Genomic DNA, 17,288 nt, shown 5'->3' on the forward strand with positions numbered 1-17,288 from the left:
CATGTCTATTGCAATACACCATAATTATTATTATCGGTATATATTCACTATACAGATGAAACAAATTACAGACATAATGAAGTAAATCCACTACTAATCCCCTGGACTGCTCTAAAACAGACTTTACCAGTATGTCATTTCATTCTCCTTACTTCTTTTGCATAATATTCAGATACCAATAAAATTAATTACGTATATCATAAATAATATATTTCAAATGAAGTTCATTATCAAAAAATCATTGGTTTATATTTAATAAAGCTATATACTGAAAAGTATAATGCATTCAGGTGTACATCTTTTTCATCAGGTTACCAGCTTACAACAAAGAAGAAATAAGTGTTTTCGCTGTTACAGTAGTAATTTTGAAGCACTTTGCAAGCAGTTTTTGATCATTAGTACCAGTATTATGAGTACCTTTTGGTGGAGTAGTCTTCGTCAGTAAGTGCATGGGTACCGACACAGCTCTCCTATAGGGTGGCTTTGCACTGCTACTGACGGACCTAATGCTGTCCGTCCGGGCCAAGGCAAACCTGGCTCGGTTCAACTTCCTCAGGAAGTGCTCACTGTCCCTGTCGCTGCTGGTCAGATCTGAAAGTTGTACATCTATAATTATTATTTTAATAAAATATTAATTTTCACAAATTTTAGAGGCTATGTTAGGCTTTTTCTGATGGTTATAAAACTAATGGACATGCCATAATTTTGATATGTTATTTTGGAAATATGTGTGATATAACATTATATATAGATATCAAATATATCTATATCCTAAAATCTTGGAGATATTAAGCTGATCTAGGCACTTACATATTTCTTTTAATCATTTCATTTTTTTTTTTACAAACATCCATAGGAAAAAAACATCGATAATTTATCTGCATTTAAAAGAGCTGCTGCATACATAAAAATTTGTCTATTTGCAGGCAACATTTCAACAGCAAAAAATTACATCTATGTCTTTATAAATAAATTTGTAAATTTCAAAATTTTTGGTCTCTATGAGAGTTACTCCAGAATTATTAACTAGTGTAAAAATTAACATTTCTGGTTAGCGATATTAGATTAATCACATAACCATTTCAAACAGTCTTCATGCAATGATTTTTTTTATGTTATTTATTAATCTTTCATTAAATGATTGGGATCAGTAAAGGGAGCATACTCTAACAACATATCATAGTGTACAGAAAAATGACTCGGGACTTTTAAAAAATAAACATTTACTTGAGCCATGTATGGAAAAATTCAAGAAACAAATGAGTGGATTTTAAAGGAACATTTCAAAATTATAATTAATGGGTTTGAAAAAATAAGAATAAAAGTTTTGCATAAAACATTGAAAACATTGGATAAATACGGTAATGTAAAATCAAGGTCCAAACTAAGACTTCTTATAATAACTATACATAGTCTAATGTATTTTTGTACAAGGAAAAACAAAGAACATGCAATCAATTCATTCACCATGCAAAGAAAATAGATGGGGTCTAAGTTGAACATTACAGGAATTCAAGAAAACGTATGAAATAAGAACTGAAGTTATAAAACTAAAAGGTTGAATTGAAACTTTTAAGTCTATAAATATAATGTGTGTCAAAATATTAAGAAATTATGATATTTAGATGAATTCTTCCTCTTTACATTAGTAGATAGAGATCTTCAAGGATGACCTATAGATATACCCAATACCGGTACTTTAATTTCAAAACAATGCGAAATAAACTCTTCTGAAATTTGGTTATCAGAATTAAGAGAGGATTGAGCGTCATTGTGTGCATGACCTGGTGTTATGATTCAGTCATCAGGAACATCAAATTCTAAAAGCAAACCACCACACTGCTCACCAGTCTTTATAAATACATGTATATATCTACAAATCTCCCTAAACTGAAAAATAGGCCTTGTACATCTACATTCAATGGGCATAAGGAATCTTATACCTCAAAATTGAGAGTATCCATGTATATATTGTTTATCCAATAAGCACATGGATTGAGTTCAATCCCAAGCTTGCAATTAATATATTTTTTTTAAAAAATCAGATAGTAACCATTTCATTGTAAAATGCGCAGCTTGAAAAGGTAAATCACAGAAACTTTCGAAGTAACATGATCAAAATTTTGCCTCTACAGTATATGCAGGTGGCAATTGTTGTGAAACTAATAACATATCTGAAAAGTTTTGCCTTCTTACCAGAATGTGCATTCCAAATACCAGTACCGTTATTATTAAAGATTGCAACATTAATCATTTTGTATTATAAAACCCTTTTAGAGAATACCTAACAATATTCCTCCTCCCCATTAATTCTCTCCATTTTGTAACTATAAAGAAATGGGGGTATACAGATTCAGGGTCCAAATTTTGATCAGAAAATTCATACACAAGTCTTAGATCATTGGATAAGAATATAAGCTACGGAGATGATACAGTTTCATAGTTTAACAACTAAAAACAACACTAGGCAAGCTATAAAGAGTTTCAAATTCTACCATCAGCAAAAGATCATTAGATTATCTACCAGACTGAGTATACTTTAAATTCATGCTACAGCACACAGCATCTATGCCCCACTGATTTCAAATGTCATCAGGTTTTTTTATATTGAATATTATTGTTGTTAGTTTGTAGCATTTATAAATTAACATTATCATTGATTATTTGTTCCAACTTTTCAGATTAACTATCTGCTGCAACATAAAATAAACTGTAATATCACAAAATAGTTTATGTTTTATAATTATATATTAACTCATATAATAAATGAAATCTCAACACTGACTTTATTTACATGACTTTTGCATAAATATATACTTTAGCTTTTAGTAATATTCAATCTCAGTCTGTTCTTTATATTCTAAACCTCTATATAAACAAGGTACATGTTTTATGTATTAGGAAGCCTCAATCTATTCCTGCACCATCTTAAGAGAAAATTAATGTTTGTAACATAATTTTAGAAGGACAAACATGCTTTACTTTCTAAAATGCCTTAATACAATACTTCAATTCTTTGATTTCAATATATTTACATTTGCAAATATTTTATCTTTGAAGTTATACAGAAGAGCAAAAAGAATTCTGTGTGAACTTTTTCATGACATCACAATGATTACAGCACAAATTCCAGATAAAATCTCCTTTGAAGCCCTGCGGGCTTCACAGGATTTGATCACATGACCAACCAAGTTTATATCCTGGTGAACTTTTTAACTTCAGTTGCTGTTTATTTCTTATTTACATATAGAGTTAAGAACAGACAATAACTTTAAGACAATAGCATTACTTTGAGCTTAATTTGTACATGTTGTACATACTCTAATGTACTTCTTTTAAAGATGTTAAGATAGTTATTTTTCCTTCTTTTTTTTTATTATCTCAGAACACATCTCTTGTCTACAATATCTTTAATTTAGTGAATAAAGATTTTGTATTCTTGATGGAGTCAATAACTCCTGAAGTCGACAATATTTTTTTACTATAACAGAACCATCAGGCCAAAAGAATCAGTGTTGAGATTTCACCTAACCACAACAAATCACAAGAAATGGATATATGTGCAGTGTTTTGGACATTCTGAAAACTTCAAATCTTAGGTGTATACCTGACTAGTAGTTAACTGAAGTGCAGTGCACAAGCTTATAATTTTGATTTCTACATTTCTTACATTCGATTTTTCTAAAAATACATGTGCATATGTGCATGTATGACTATTAATTTGAACTTAGTGCAGAAATAATACCGGTGTATTATCATTATGGTGAATAAGTAATCTTGCAATGCACATGCATGTAAATAAGTAAGTAGATGCAAAATTAAATTAATGGAAAATCAGTAAAGCTTTAGCAAAGTTAACAAAATATTCAATGACTGTGTATTTTAAAGCAGATTTAAACATTCCATCCAAATTGTGGGTTCCTTCATCAGCATCAATACAGAAATTATACTCAGATTAGTAATAAAAGTTAATGTTGTTATTTGGTCATCATGCAAATTAACTTGAAGTTCATATTAGTATTTCTATTCATTCACCATTAGACATCGAAACTCATTCCTTGAAGATTTGAAGATTTCAGAATGTTCAATAAAAACAGCCAAACACCAAAGACTAAATTCTTTTTTTGTTTTTGTTTTACATTCTAAATGGATACAAGATTTCCAGAAAAGAAGGCACACCATTTAGAAGAAAAACAGCACGTCATCAGTGAGCACTACAAACTTTGAAACCAGACCATTTCCTGGGAATTTGTTGTAATCATTATAACCTGTAAGACAAGCTATTTCACCACTGTTTTCCAGATCTATCTGCGCCTCCAGGGAGAGGGCATCAAACCGAGCAAGGAAGAACTCCCAGTTCAGGATGTCCTGATCCTTCAGGATGTTGGACATGAGATGCAGCCTCTGAAGGATCATGATCCTGTCACTGATCACATGGTCAAACTGGAACTCTAGGCATTTACATAGACACTGAAATATGAATAGATATTTTATCAGAGAGGCAGCGGAAGTATAGGTTAGGCTTTTTTTTTAGTTAAGACAATAGCATGAAACATTACTAATTTTTACATGCATATCAAGATGTGAGATAACTTTGTAACATGTATCAACATCAATATTTTTCTTCAACAAAATAATAAAAAAGAATGTAAAATTGAAATGTGTTAATGGTACATGACTTAATTGACCTTATAAAAAAGGCCTTTCATTTTTATTTCCAATGAAAATGAATTATGGTGTACTGCAACAAAAATACTACAAAAAAAAAAGACCTTGATGGCAGCATATTTGATGGTCTCTAGGTACTGGGTGGCCCTCTGTGCCACAGCTGCGTTGATGTCCTCTACTGAGCCAATCAGGAGACAGAAGGCATGTGCCAGGGCGGTCTGGATAACCTGATTGTTCTGTAGTCCATCCGTCTCCAGGAACCTTGCCAGCACTGTCACCTTTTCCACTGTGAAGCAGAACTTGTTTCATTTATATAACATTCCAGACACTGTTGTTTTAGTGAAAATAGCTTCTTGTCTAAAATCATTAACACCCAATCTTATCCTAACCTATAACTATAAGATTCACTAGTATGTACGGATGTAATACTTCATTAGATTTAAAAAGATCCTCTATATTTGAAGGAAATTCTGTTACAAGTTAGCCTAGATTTAATTTGGCTCATTTCTATGTTTACCTATTTATATCTTAATTACTGTATATTCCTAATTAAACATAGGGAATTAATATCCGCATAAAATCAAGAGAAGCACATCTTACAGATTTTAAAATCTCGCTTTAATTTTTCGGACAGATGTAAACTATTTGGAATTATGATTAAAATTCAGCATTCGTGATTTTATATTCTTGTGATCTGATGCTAAACCGTTCAATCACTGAATTAAGAACTTGCGTCAAATAAGACATCTACAGTAAGCAGAAGCTGCTTTCAACCTCGAACATTAAATAGAGAACACGTACAGCTTTATATGAAAAGAGATACATTTACAGAGCTTCAAGGTTATCACACATAGCATTACCAGCAGCAAATCGGATCTTCCACTCCTCGTTGGTGAAGTCCTCTTCCACCAGCTTCCAGAAGATGTCAGAGCCGGTGGGGAGAGTGAGGCAGTGTAGCATGAGGGGGACGGCCACATAGGCCAGCTGGGACTGTTTGGCCTTCAGCAGCTTCCACAGGCTGAATCAACATCAACACATGTATATAAATTTCTTATTATCACTGCACTTAGTACACGTACATAATACATGTACAACAAAACAGCAAAGAAATGTAGATGATTAAGGTTGAACATAATTTAAAAGCAAAATTGACTTGATGTACTTACTTTGGAATCAAGTACTTGCTGAGTGAGAATTTGACGTAGTCAGGGAACTGTGTCACAGTGTAGTTTAAACACTCCCCATTCAGAATGAGATACTTCATGGAGGTCAACAGTGCAAAAGCTGCATCTGTGTCTGTGATAGTTCCTAGTTCCTATGTATTTAAGAGAGTGAAAAAAATGAGCTGCCTCACAAAATGTTTATACATGTACTTTAAAGTCATTTGAATTTAGTTTACAGGTACATCTCTTTTACATCATTACTTCCTTCAATAAATAAACATAATTAAACATAACATGACATGTAACCATACATGTAAACACCTAAAATTGAACAGAGAATCTATACCATGTGTAACATCCGAAATTTCATAATTAAGTGTACTATAAAGAATTGATTCCATATGTACCTGTAAGAATGAATGATAGAGCTGCAGATGTAGCGGCATGTTAGTCATCTCAAACCCTGGAACTTCCTTCTCTCTCTCCTCTGCTGTACTTTCTGGGTCGTCATTCGATGTCATTGAGCCTAAATAGTACAATTATACAAAATAACTGTCCGACATTTTTTCTATACATGTATTAAAATGAATTTAAAACTGTAAGATGATGGCCAGTTACTGGGTTATCTCTGAGCACTTGATCAGTCTTTGAACACATGATTACTCATACAAATTTATTTTCTCTATCACACCTTTCCTAGACATGCAAGTGGGCGTAGCAGACATCCTCTTGGATTCATCGACCCGTGGGATTTCCTTGGTGGGGATCTTGACCTGACTGAGGGGACAGAAGTTCTGCATGACCTGAGAGGTGACCTGGTGCCATAGGGCGGTGTTCTGACAGAACATACAGCTGTTGGCCTGCTGCTCGTCCGAACAGATGTGTGTGCCATCCCAGGGAGTCCCTAGCATCAGGCTTAGAAGCTGCATGATTTGTCGACTTGTCTCGTTGTACAGACCTAGGTATTTAGGAAAGTTCTGCAGCTCCAACTGAAAAATATTCATATTTCATATACATGTACATGTATTCACAGTGCATCACGTACACAAAAACTTTCAATAAATTGAAGTACCATTAATTACTGTGATAGGTGTAACAATTTGAGAACTGTAATTAAAAATCCAGCTTTTAATCTACCCGAACATGTACATTAAAAAAATATAAGGGTTGATAGTAAACCTGTTTCAAAATCAGGTCCAGCATCATGATGTAACACGGCAGCACCAGTTCTGTTTCACGGTCATAAATCTCAAAAGCCTCCACGATGACATTGGTCTTGACTGGACTGAGGGGAGGGGGGCACTCCTCCTCTGGGGAGTGACGAGGGATGGACTGATGCTGGGCAGGCTTGGGGTCCTCTGTAGTGGACTGTGGCTCTGCTGTCTTCTGTTGTTTTAAGAGTTCTGTCATGTTTTGTACCCCTGAGATAAACATGCTCAGCAGCATGTGTATTGGTAAGTAGATATCCAGTGTTGACAATATCTGTAAGATAGTAAGAAGTATTTATCTCCATTGAAAAGTATTTAGAAATATAGGAAAAAATTCATTAAAATTTCAGAAAATGAAAAAAAATAAAATACAGATATATGTACAAGCAGGAAAATAACAAGATACATGTATGTAGAATTATAAAATTACATGTACTATGTAAAACAAAACTTATTCAGTTATCCACTGAAGACTTTAGTTGCATTCAAAGGCTGGTTAATACTGAGGTTACAAACCTGTAGCCATTGTAAAGCTTGCTCTTGAACATATGCACTGTTGTCATCAAACCTCTCCGAGATAAAGTGGTACATCTTGTCCGAGTCGGTCCCAAAGGGCAAGGGACATAAATCCATGTCAAAAGATTTACTACAAAAGAGAAAGTACACCCTCTTTTCAATGTACTGCCTGGCAACCAGGTTACATTGTTTCAATATCATGAATAGCCATAATAATGTAGTTTATTCAAATACTTACTTTAACAAGACCTTGAGGTGGTGAAGGTCCTCGGATGGAACCTCTGTTCTGATGGCCTCCAACCAGTATGGCATCACATAGTCCCAAATCTGTAGGCAAAATTCAACCAATTAACATGTTCATTACAAGTGAATGGTGCTGAATACATGCCATTTCCTTACCTCAAAAGTGATGACATCATACGGCACCAGACAGAAGAAACAGTTCAGGCCTTCCTTAATCTGGACTGTCCTGGAACACAAGGTGTCCCTGAAAAAAGACATTTAATGATTGAGCAAACCTTTAAATTTGTTCGACAGAGTCTTTAGTTTATATTAAGTTGCTTCTTTAACAGTCAGTCATATACCGGTATCATTTCTACTGTATGTTAGATGCAAATTTCGTTGTTTTTCATGAAAGAATTATGGTATTTAAGGTGCTTAATTCAAATTTAATCCATGAGGTTTTCACTGTAAAAGTTGATCAGCATTGAATTAAATGCACTTATGCTCAAAAACTATCAAACCATATGCATTATAGCATTATTTGTCCCTAAAAGAGAGAAGAAAAAGCAATTGAGACTGACCAGAATCCCCCCACCCTGGCATACTCTGCAGGGTGTGGCAGCAAACAGGACACGATGACCTCAAAGTGGGTCTTGGCCACCTCATCCAGCCAGTCACAGACATACTGGAATACAGAATACCCATATCTATACATGTACAAGTATGTTCTAACACTAGGGCAAAGTCTTTGTTCATCATATAATTTTCCATCTCACTGACTTTATAGTTTCAACTTACTTCATTCTTCAGTCTCTCCAAAGCATTTCCAACATTGTCTGAAAATAAGATAACTTTAGTCTGAGAGTATGTAGTTTTGAAAAATCATCTGAAAATATGTTAATTAACATATATATGATAAACATGTATACTTTTACTAGTAAATGTTTATGTCAATATTGAGAGGTAAAACCTCAAATCAAAGACAAGCAGAAGTACTTATATTATGAACTTCATGTTAAAATACAGTCATGTAGAGTTTCCAAATACACATCGATGTACAAAATACATATGAAGTACCAAATATATGTAGAAGTTAAACTGCATGTTCAATTACTAAACAAATGTACAAGTATACATGTAGTAAAAACCAAGGACATGTAAAATTCTGCAATACATAAGTAGAAGTTCAGGCTTTTGTAAAAGTACCAAAAATGACTTAAAATTCCAAATGCATGTACACAAAGAAGTATCGAGTACATGTATAAGTACCAAGAAACATATCCTGTAGATTCCTTAATTTTTGCAAGTACTTGATTGCGCGATTCAACCGTTTTGCATCAAATCGTGGGAATATAAAATCGTAAACGCTGAATTTTCATCATAGTTTCATTTAGTTGACATGTGTGAAAAACAAAAGCAAAATTTTAAAATCCGGAGGTGTGCTTCTCTTGATTTTACACGGATATTAATTCCTCACGTTTAATTAGGAATCTACAGTATATGTTTCAGTGCTGATTACATGTATAAAACACATATAAAACATATAATTATGACTATTGTATAAGGAGGTTATACTTACCATCAGGCAGATAAGCAGTCGCATCGAACCACTGGAACAGCATTCCTAACAGTCGGCCTAGAACCTCCTATCAAACAAATGAACTGTGTATTGTTACAGTAGTAACTTAAAACAACTCAATCTTACTCAATGAAGATATAATTAATAAAGGAATCATAAATGTTCAAACAATTTATACCTCTCCCTTTTACCTTTTTCTCAACCCAACATGCTTCACATCTCAAACATAGATTTTTCATTAACATCATGATCATGCAGACTGAAAGAGAGGGTTACAACTATTTACAAGTACCAGCACAATACAGAATACATACATATACAAAAGATAGTCTACACAATCAAAGAGATATACAGTAGGAAATCTGCAACTTAAAATTGTTAGTACACGTACTACCACTTGGAGAGAATGGAGAGTACTATATAGCTAATATATAGCATTTGTTGCTAACCTGATATTACCCTGATATTACCATATAATATATGTGCATGTGGATGCATTAAGTCTTTATTTTAATCAATTTTCTACAAGGTGTTCCTTAACTGAAGCATTTTCTTTTGCTTTTGTCTTACTTAGAGCAGCAAATAAATCAGCTAGCATACAGATTGGTCTTGGAGCATTAATGGTTCATAATACATGTATATACTTGAAGATGGTAAATAAAGACAAATAAAAATTTTCATCATGCATAAAACAAATCAGATAAAAATAGCATAGCCAAAATACATGCAACATTACTACCAGTTCAGCTTTACCAAAAATCAAGCAACATACAGCGTAGGAAACCTTCACTCTAAAAAAAAACAACACTGATCTGCACAGAAGACAATCTGAGTTAGAAATATATGAGCATACAATGGGGATATCATCTCTGGGAGTGCACAGTTCCACTAGCAGCCAGATTCCATATCGACTTAGCAACTTCCTCTCATCCTCAATCAACTGTAGCTGGTCCTCCTCTGCGGTTGTTTGCTGGTACTCTTCTCCCATCTCCAACAGCCGCTTGGATTCTATTGGCTGAGCCTCTTTCAGCAAACTGTGTAGAACATAACATGTATTTTTTTTGCAATGAGTTACTTACTTGAAAACATAATCATAAAGCAACAAATTCTCACACTGATCAAATTAACAACAAAAATAAATAACTGTACATTACTTGACAATGATACACATAATGAACAAACCAGGTACATATGCATTAAATACACAAACTACCCGGTAATTCAATTAAGGGGCATATCTTCCAAAATATTCCTCTCATCAAAACTTGTGCATTCTTTTACTGACCTGACGATGCCATCCGTTAAGTATCTTTGGACTTCCATGTTACAGTCCCAAATATCTGGTATACTGCGGTGATAGATGTGCAGCTCACCCTTCTGGGTCTTGTGGCGCTGGTTGTCGCAGTCCTCACAGTATCTGATTGGTCGGTTTCCATTGTAGCTGGCACACTCAATGGAGAAGCAAGTACAGATGGCAAGGTTGTCCTCAGACTTGCAGTTCTGTTAAGATTTGTACATGTTTGATTAACAAAGAGTGTCCTAGTGACCACATGTTACTTCTTATTTTGTGATTAATGTCCATGCATCAACTACAGTTTGTATGTGATTGTGCAGAATGATATCGAGTCTTTTAAGATGTAATAGAAGATATATTTGTTATCTTATGAAAACTATGTTAAAACTTTACATTTACATGAAAATACATGTATCCTATATCAGATACCGTAATTTGACATGCAGCAAAAGTTGGCCTTCTTTGAAAAATCAAAAATTTTCCACAGTGACTTTAAGAAATGTTAAGCATCCAAAATTCCAATTTCATCACGTTTAGTTGAAACATAAAAATTTTACAAATCTACAAATTCTTTTATCTTAACTCTATTTATGAAAGAAATTTCCCAAACTTTCCAGATGCCAAATTAATGTACATATTATACAGTCTGATGTGAGTTCCTGTATTTGTGCAAACAGAAATCTGACCTTATTTTCACACACTGTGGACACGTGAGACATTGGCAGCAAGATGTCAGTGATGTATTCACTGTGTTCCTTCCTCAGTTCATCAGCGCAATCACTACAGATGTAGAGAGGGGGAGGTTTGTCTCCAGAGTGGATGGCAAGGGCCGGATTCAGACACATCTAAAGTTTATACACCAATGTGCAATTGATAAGTAATTGAATTACATGCCTTTTTTGAAAGTAATTATTTAAACACCATTACATGTAATTGGAAATATGGTCAATTACACATTACTTTCAATTACATTAATATTTGTAATTAATTACACTCAATTACCATTACCCCATCCCTGATCTAAAACATGCGCATACTGGTGCATGTATTGTACATTATAACAATTTATAATTAGGATAAAAACATGAAGTTGCAACAATACCATAGAATTGTTCTATCTTTAAATTTTCTTCATTTACCGGTATTGGAGAAAAGGATGTAATTATTAATGACAAATCTAAATCTAAAGGATGAGTATCTTACTCAATATAAAACAGTATCATAAATGTGTTGTCTTTTTACATATTCTTCATTTAATTTCTTCATTTAATGATGGGATTGATGTAATTTATGGTGGCAGTTTGACAGGAAAAGTCTGAGAAACATAACCTTGTCCTCTTTCACATTTTCTTCAATCAGTGGAAGGAATATGATGTAATTCTTTATGATGAATTGATGTAAAAAGTTTATCTTTATCTATTGTGACAAAATGCCTACCTTGACGGCCTGACAGTTCCCTGAATTAACACATCCTTGTCTCTGACACAGTACTGGGGGCCATGCTAGAATATACAGAAGAGGCCGAAAGCTGAAATTCTATTAACATGAATACAAGTTCTATGACTAATTAATTCAGAGTTTGATACTCTAAACAGCATCGTAAATTATAAGTACAGTCTTCATTTCAAGCAAAATTTAAAATGAAGTTTAATCAAATTCTTACACAAGCAAGAATGGGCAAAATAACACGTGGTAAAAATATTTCTCTATAAGATATTAAAACATATGAGTTTCTATGGTGATTGACACAATACAAGAGTGAAGTCGTTATTCTTGTGTGTACCTGTATACTTGTAGTGTATGCCTCTCCTATCAGTCAGTGCAGGGTTGAGCTGGGGCCAGTAATAAAACAAAAGGTTAGCCGCAGGGGCCCTGGCAGTGAAAGGACCATAAGCCACGATGCTCAGGATGTCCTGTACAACAACAGAAACACATAATGTACCAATGTGTATGAAATATCAACACATCGGTAGATCTAATACTATTAAAGGAAAATATGGTCTTACTATAATTGCTCATTCACATTTTTATACTTATAAATTCTTAGATGTCCATTAATAGCTTTTTTACATACATTGTACATGTACATTATAAACTGAAAATGTTGTTTTATCTAAAAAATCAAGTTTGGGTAGACTGCAAAAATAGATATCAGGGGATAAGTAATCTTCAACACATTATCTATTGTACTGGTCAACATACTTGAACTCTGGCATAAAAAATTCACATTATAGTAAAATTATACTATATAAATGTATTGATATTGATAATGTTGCATGCAAATACCTGTACCTTAATCAGATCTCTTTTGATGCTCATGAAACACTCCAGAATCTGGGAGTGGAAGGCTTTTAATATAAAATATATTAGGTCAATGAAATACATTAGAACTTACCTACCAAGATTATTTAAAACTTTTAAATTACTGTGCATAACTTTGTAATCTGTTTACTGTGGTTTCATTCAAGGGTATCAATTTTCGTGGTTAAAGTGAAAAATACAGTTTCAAGGATACGTAAATTCGTGGCCAATGATCCTTACAATACAAAATGTTGAAGAAATTGCACTTCAATGAACATTTATTTTCATGGATAAACTTAACAACGAAGTCCACGAAAATTGGTATTCAACTAATATTGATGAAACCACAGTATTAAAGACAACCTATTGATACTAGCTCATGCTTTACTTTTGAAATATACTTTCAAAAACTGCATAAATGAGGCAAGATATGCTTTAGTACTGACAAGAAAAGCTTACATCCATTATCAGTATGCTGTAGGACCATTGTAATAATGGCTGCTGCAGATTCACTGGCATAAGATGGCTCAAAACAGCCATCATAACCTGATTAAAAAAATATGAATGAGATGCAATTCCTTTGCTGCATTTTCTGTGTACTGGTAAATTGCATTATAATATATGTTACTGATTTACTGACCGAAAGGATGCAATAGAAAATTGAATCCTGCACATTAATCTTGTAACCATGCAATAAAAACCCCACATAGTCATTGTGTTATATACTGGTAAATCAAAAGGACGTAACATGAAGTTCAGCTACTCTCAATTCTCACTGTAATAACTACAAACACCTAAACCAAACAAAAATATTTTCCTCTGTATACTTGTATACAAATTTTAGCTTACCTAGAGTCATGGGCAGCATATTGCTACAGAGTAGATCGATGGTGTCCTTGTGAAGAGTGGGAGGGAAGATGGCCAGTGTAGAGGCCACAGTGTAAGGGAGGGAATCCAGTAGGTCATGCTCCAGGAATGGAACAAGACATCCCAGCACTTTCAAAACATACTCCCCTATTTCTGTAAAAATGTTTTAAATACATTCATAGTTAAATTTGTGTGATCACACATGCTATGATGTGCAAATTTGCATCCAGGAATATCAACTGCAATCCAGCAGCTAAGCAATTCAGTTCACTATGCAGTGTTCAACGAAGAAGCTAGGTTTTATTAAAATTGTCAGGTTCTACCGAAATTATTCTATTTGAAATTTTACTAAGTACACATTATTTGATCATTTCAACTTTTATTAACATAAACTTTGATTCTCCCTTTAACATTATAAGTATATGTTTACCACATTATAACTACTGGTATTACTCTCTCTCTCTCTCTCTTTCTCTCATATAATGTATAACAATACAGTACCTATCTGTTTCATTTGCATTGTAGGGACAATGTCTATCATGTTTAGGATGGCATAATACAGCCCAGTATAATTCAGGTTAGGAAACACAGACTGTCGTACACTGTCTCTCTGCCTTGGTCCATAGCTCTCTGCTGGGATGTTAGGGACATCTTTCAGTACACTTCAGGAAAAGAAAAATTTTCATGAATTAAATACTAATATGGACTCTGTGATTAATTGTTCTCTGATGAATAAGAACATGATCCCCTTTTTCATCAAATCAGCAGCAGATATAGTAAATATTACATAAATATAACATTATATAAATAGTGCCTGTTTGGGAGGGTAACAGTTGAAATTGACACCCCGAGAAAACCATTGTCAACCGACACAAAGCGGAGGTTGACAATGGTTTTCGAGGGGTGTCAATTTCAACAGATACCCTCCCAAGCATGCACTATTTATTTTATTATACTGAATGTCTTAATATTAGAGAAAATTTTACATTAGTATTTATTTTTTTACATTCATTTTTTATATAGTGTTACCCGTTGAGGTAACTATGAGGGTAATAGAATGAATTATCAACTGCGTCTAAACCAATCAGATTTCAGTATTTAACATGAGAGTATAATAATAAGTTTTACTCTAAAATGGTCCAAGTTTATAGTGATATCAAATTCTGCCAGAAAATCAAACACTAAAAAACTAGAGGTCAGTTGCATATCCCTTCCTCTGCCCCTTTGTAATTTTACTATATTTTTAACTCTCTTATTTTCTGAATACTGTATATATAATTTTTTTCTTACCTTCTTAGAGTCTGAGAAAAATATTTCAATGTATTTTCTATTTCAATTCCACTTGGTTGTGGAGTTAAGTTGTTCAATATTCGAAATCTGTAATCTTTAAGATTCTTTATTTTGGAATTAACTGAAAATATTAAATAAACCAATATATAATCACTATCTTACAAAAGATAAAATTACTAACATGCATTTATTTGAAAATGCAAATGATCAATTTGCACTCTATATTTACCATTAAATAAACATTGGGATTATCACGGCATATGTAACAGTTGCATAGTTAGTTATTAAAGTCACAGTGTTACCATCTTCCCAAATCAAGGCTTTCTGATCCGCACCTTTCCTCTGTATGTGGGGAACAGAGTGGACCGAAAACGCTTGGCTAGCAAAGATACAGATTTTCCTTCTAGCTGTAACATTCTAAGCTTACCAGGGTAGTATACTTGATAAAGTGATGTCTGGCATAAACAAACTACGGTACTGCAGATTCCTTATTAAAATGAGGAATAAATATCCACGCAAAATACTGAGAAACAATTTTCCCGGATTTTAAAATCTCGATTTTATTTTTCAGACAGTTCTTTTAGGAATTTGATACAAAACAGCTGAATCACAGATTTAAGTACCTACTCGTGTAAAACAAGGAATCAACAGTATGTCATTGCATTTTCCTAAAAGAATGCTTCACAAAGCATATTAATATAATTTATAACCACACCATGGCATTGCAAAATAAATACAGTGTATATTGAATGGCATAAAACTGTCCTAAAGCCTTTTCAGACTTACTGTTTCTGTCATTTTTTATTGATTTTTTTTGCATATCAAACATGACCAAAAGAAATTGATGTAACAGAAAAAAACTCAGATTTTACTTTTCATTAACATTATCACCTCTTTCAATTCCAGAGAATTTGGATCACCAGAACAAAAACACAACATTCCCTTGAAGATTATAATGGAAAATTACTGTAAACCTGCAACTTTTATTCGTGTGCGAGAATTTTTCACGAGGTTTGCGAGAGCCTAGCTTGTTGTTGCGAATACTTCTTGACGCGAACCAGTCCTTGTCATTTGATTCTTATCACAAGGGTCTGGAAAAGGCTTGGTCGCGAAAATTAGTCGCAATCCAGTTTAGCACCAGGAAATCGCAAAATAAAGTCGGCGTGATCAATAAACGTTGGTTTACAGCTTTTTTTCATTCAGAAGAACATCTTGCACACTTTTTCAAAAATGTTATCAATGGATACTTTCATGCTTGTATGCATTAATTTGAAAAGCAAAATCAAAGCAATTTAACTTTGTTGTGTTAATTGAGGCTAATTCATGTGTTGCGCGGCGCCACATTTGGTTTTCATCAATAAATTGAATTGAATCAACCTGACGAGGAAAGAGACAATATAGAAGAGTTTAAGTAAAAGAAATATTCTAAAGAGAACAAAATACTGTTTGAACCCTGTAGTATTAAGCAATATTGAACAATTCGAGAAAATGTGCTGCATATACAGCTATATAGTGCTTTGCCAAAGGGGGGGGGGGGGGGGGGGGTTAAACTTTTAAGAGTGTAAAAAAAATCTATAAACATAATATTCTATGTATCATCATGTAACTCTACCGAAGTATAGGCCTCTGTACAGTTAATTAATGTACATATGTATAGTTTAAATTATCAATTTGAAACCTTCTTTTTTCAGAAATCTATACTCATAAATAACTAAATTCAAAGTCATTTGATCTAACTTAACACGCGCAATATCCGTGCAATAAATCTGAATATGCTAAGCATAATCTAAACATAAATAAATCACAAAAAGCTGTACTTTCGGCATTCCTAAAATGGAACTTTGTTATGCAATGATATCTCTCGATCGTCTGCGTCAGACAATTTTACAAAATGCTACTGACTTACATGTTGCTGCACGAGTCGTCATCTTTGTTTTTTTCTGCTCCAAACTTATGATGATATGTGCCAAGTTTCTAGCATTTTTAAACTGAAAAGCATTCGATTTACGATAAACAATCTTTCATCTCATTATTATCCCGTTGACTTTCCTATTGAAAAATCCAGAGAAGTTACGGATGATTGCTGCTGTAACTGAGTTTAGCGGTGTACCCCGAAATCGTTCCTCGGGAATATTGGATGCGTAAGATAAGCTTTATATATATATATAGTGTTTAAAAAT

The 17,288-nt window shown here is 33.5% G+C and overlaps 1 protein-coding gene across 7 annotated transcripts in view; it reads right to left on the minus strand.

Moving 5' to 3' along the window:
• Nucleotides 1-17,170, minus strand: part of LOC105342606 (protein unc-79 homolog) — a 36,147-nt gene extending 18,977 nt beyond the window's left edge. For 4 of the 7 annotated variants that reach the window (XM_066086641.1, XM_066086638.1, XM_066086639.1 and 1 more), the window contains exons 1-25: nucleotides 17,015-17,170; nucleotides 15,109-15,229; nucleotides 14,320-14,480; nucleotides 13,801-13,971; nucleotides 13,411-13,497; nucleotides 12,943-12,998; nucleotides 12,434-12,563; nucleotides 12,088-12,152; nucleotides 11,337-11,495; nucleotides 10,642-10,856; nucleotides 10,210-10,390; nucleotides 9,357-9,423; nucleotides 8,576-8,613; nucleotides 8,359-8,462; nucleotides 7,955-8,042; nucleotides 7,794-7,882; nucleotides 7,556-7,685; nucleotides 7,011-7,313; nucleotides 6,523-6,820; nucleotides 6,239-6,357; nucleotides 5,835-5,983; nucleotides 5,529-5,686; nucleotides 4,773-4,954; nucleotides 4,269-4,470; nucleotides 418-591 (exon numbers count right to left, since the gene is read on the minus strand). In XM_066086641.1, the coding sequence (XP_065942713.1) occupies nucleotides 418-591; nucleotides 4,269-4,470; nucleotides 4,773-4,954; nucleotides 5,529-5,686; nucleotides 5,835-5,983; nucleotides 6,239-6,357; nucleotides 6,523-6,820; nucleotides 7,011-7,313; nucleotides 7,556-7,685; nucleotides 7,794-7,882; nucleotides 7,955-8,042; nucleotides 8,359-8,462; nucleotides 8,576-8,613; nucleotides 9,357-9,423; nucleotides 10,210-10,390; nucleotides 10,642-10,856; nucleotides 11,337-11,495; nucleotides 12,088-12,152; nucleotides 12,434-12,563; nucleotides 12,943-12,998; nucleotides 13,411-13,497; nucleotides 13,801-13,971; nucleotides 14,320-14,480; nucleotides 15,109-15,229; nucleotides 17,015-17,036 (3,469 nt within the window). In that variant the 5' untranslated portion in view covers nucleotides 17,037-17,170. Of the gene's footprint in view, nucleotides 1-417; nucleotides 592-4,268; nucleotides 4,471-4,772; nucleotides 4,955-5,528; nucleotides 5,687-5,834; nucleotides 5,984-6,238; nucleotides 6,358-6,522; nucleotides 6,821-7,010; nucleotides 7,314-7,555; nucleotides 7,686-7,793; nucleotides 7,883-7,954; nucleotides 8,043-8,358; nucleotides 8,463-8,575; nucleotides 8,614-9,356; nucleotides 9,424-9,534; nucleotides 9,610-10,209; nucleotides 10,391-10,641; nucleotides 10,857-11,336; nucleotides 11,496-12,087; nucleotides 12,153-12,433; nucleotides 12,564-12,942; nucleotides 12,999-13,410; nucleotides 13,498-13,800; nucleotides 13,972-14,319; nucleotides 14,481-15,108; nucleotides 15,230-17,014 lie in introns of those variants that run through there. The other 3 variants (XM_066086640.1, XM_066086642.1, XM_066086643.1) reach the window with 3 other exon arrangements.
• Between the last annotated feature and the right edge of the window lie 118 nt (nucleotides 17,171-17,288).

The sequence above is a fragment of the Magallana gigas genome, chromosome 6 (assembly GCF_963853765.1).
Source record: "Magallana gigas chromosome 6, xbMagGiga1.1, whole genome shotgun sequence".
NCBI classification, from domain to species: domain Eukaryota; kingdom Metazoa; phylum Mollusca; class Bivalvia; order Ostreida; family Ostreidae; genus Magallana; species Magallana gigas.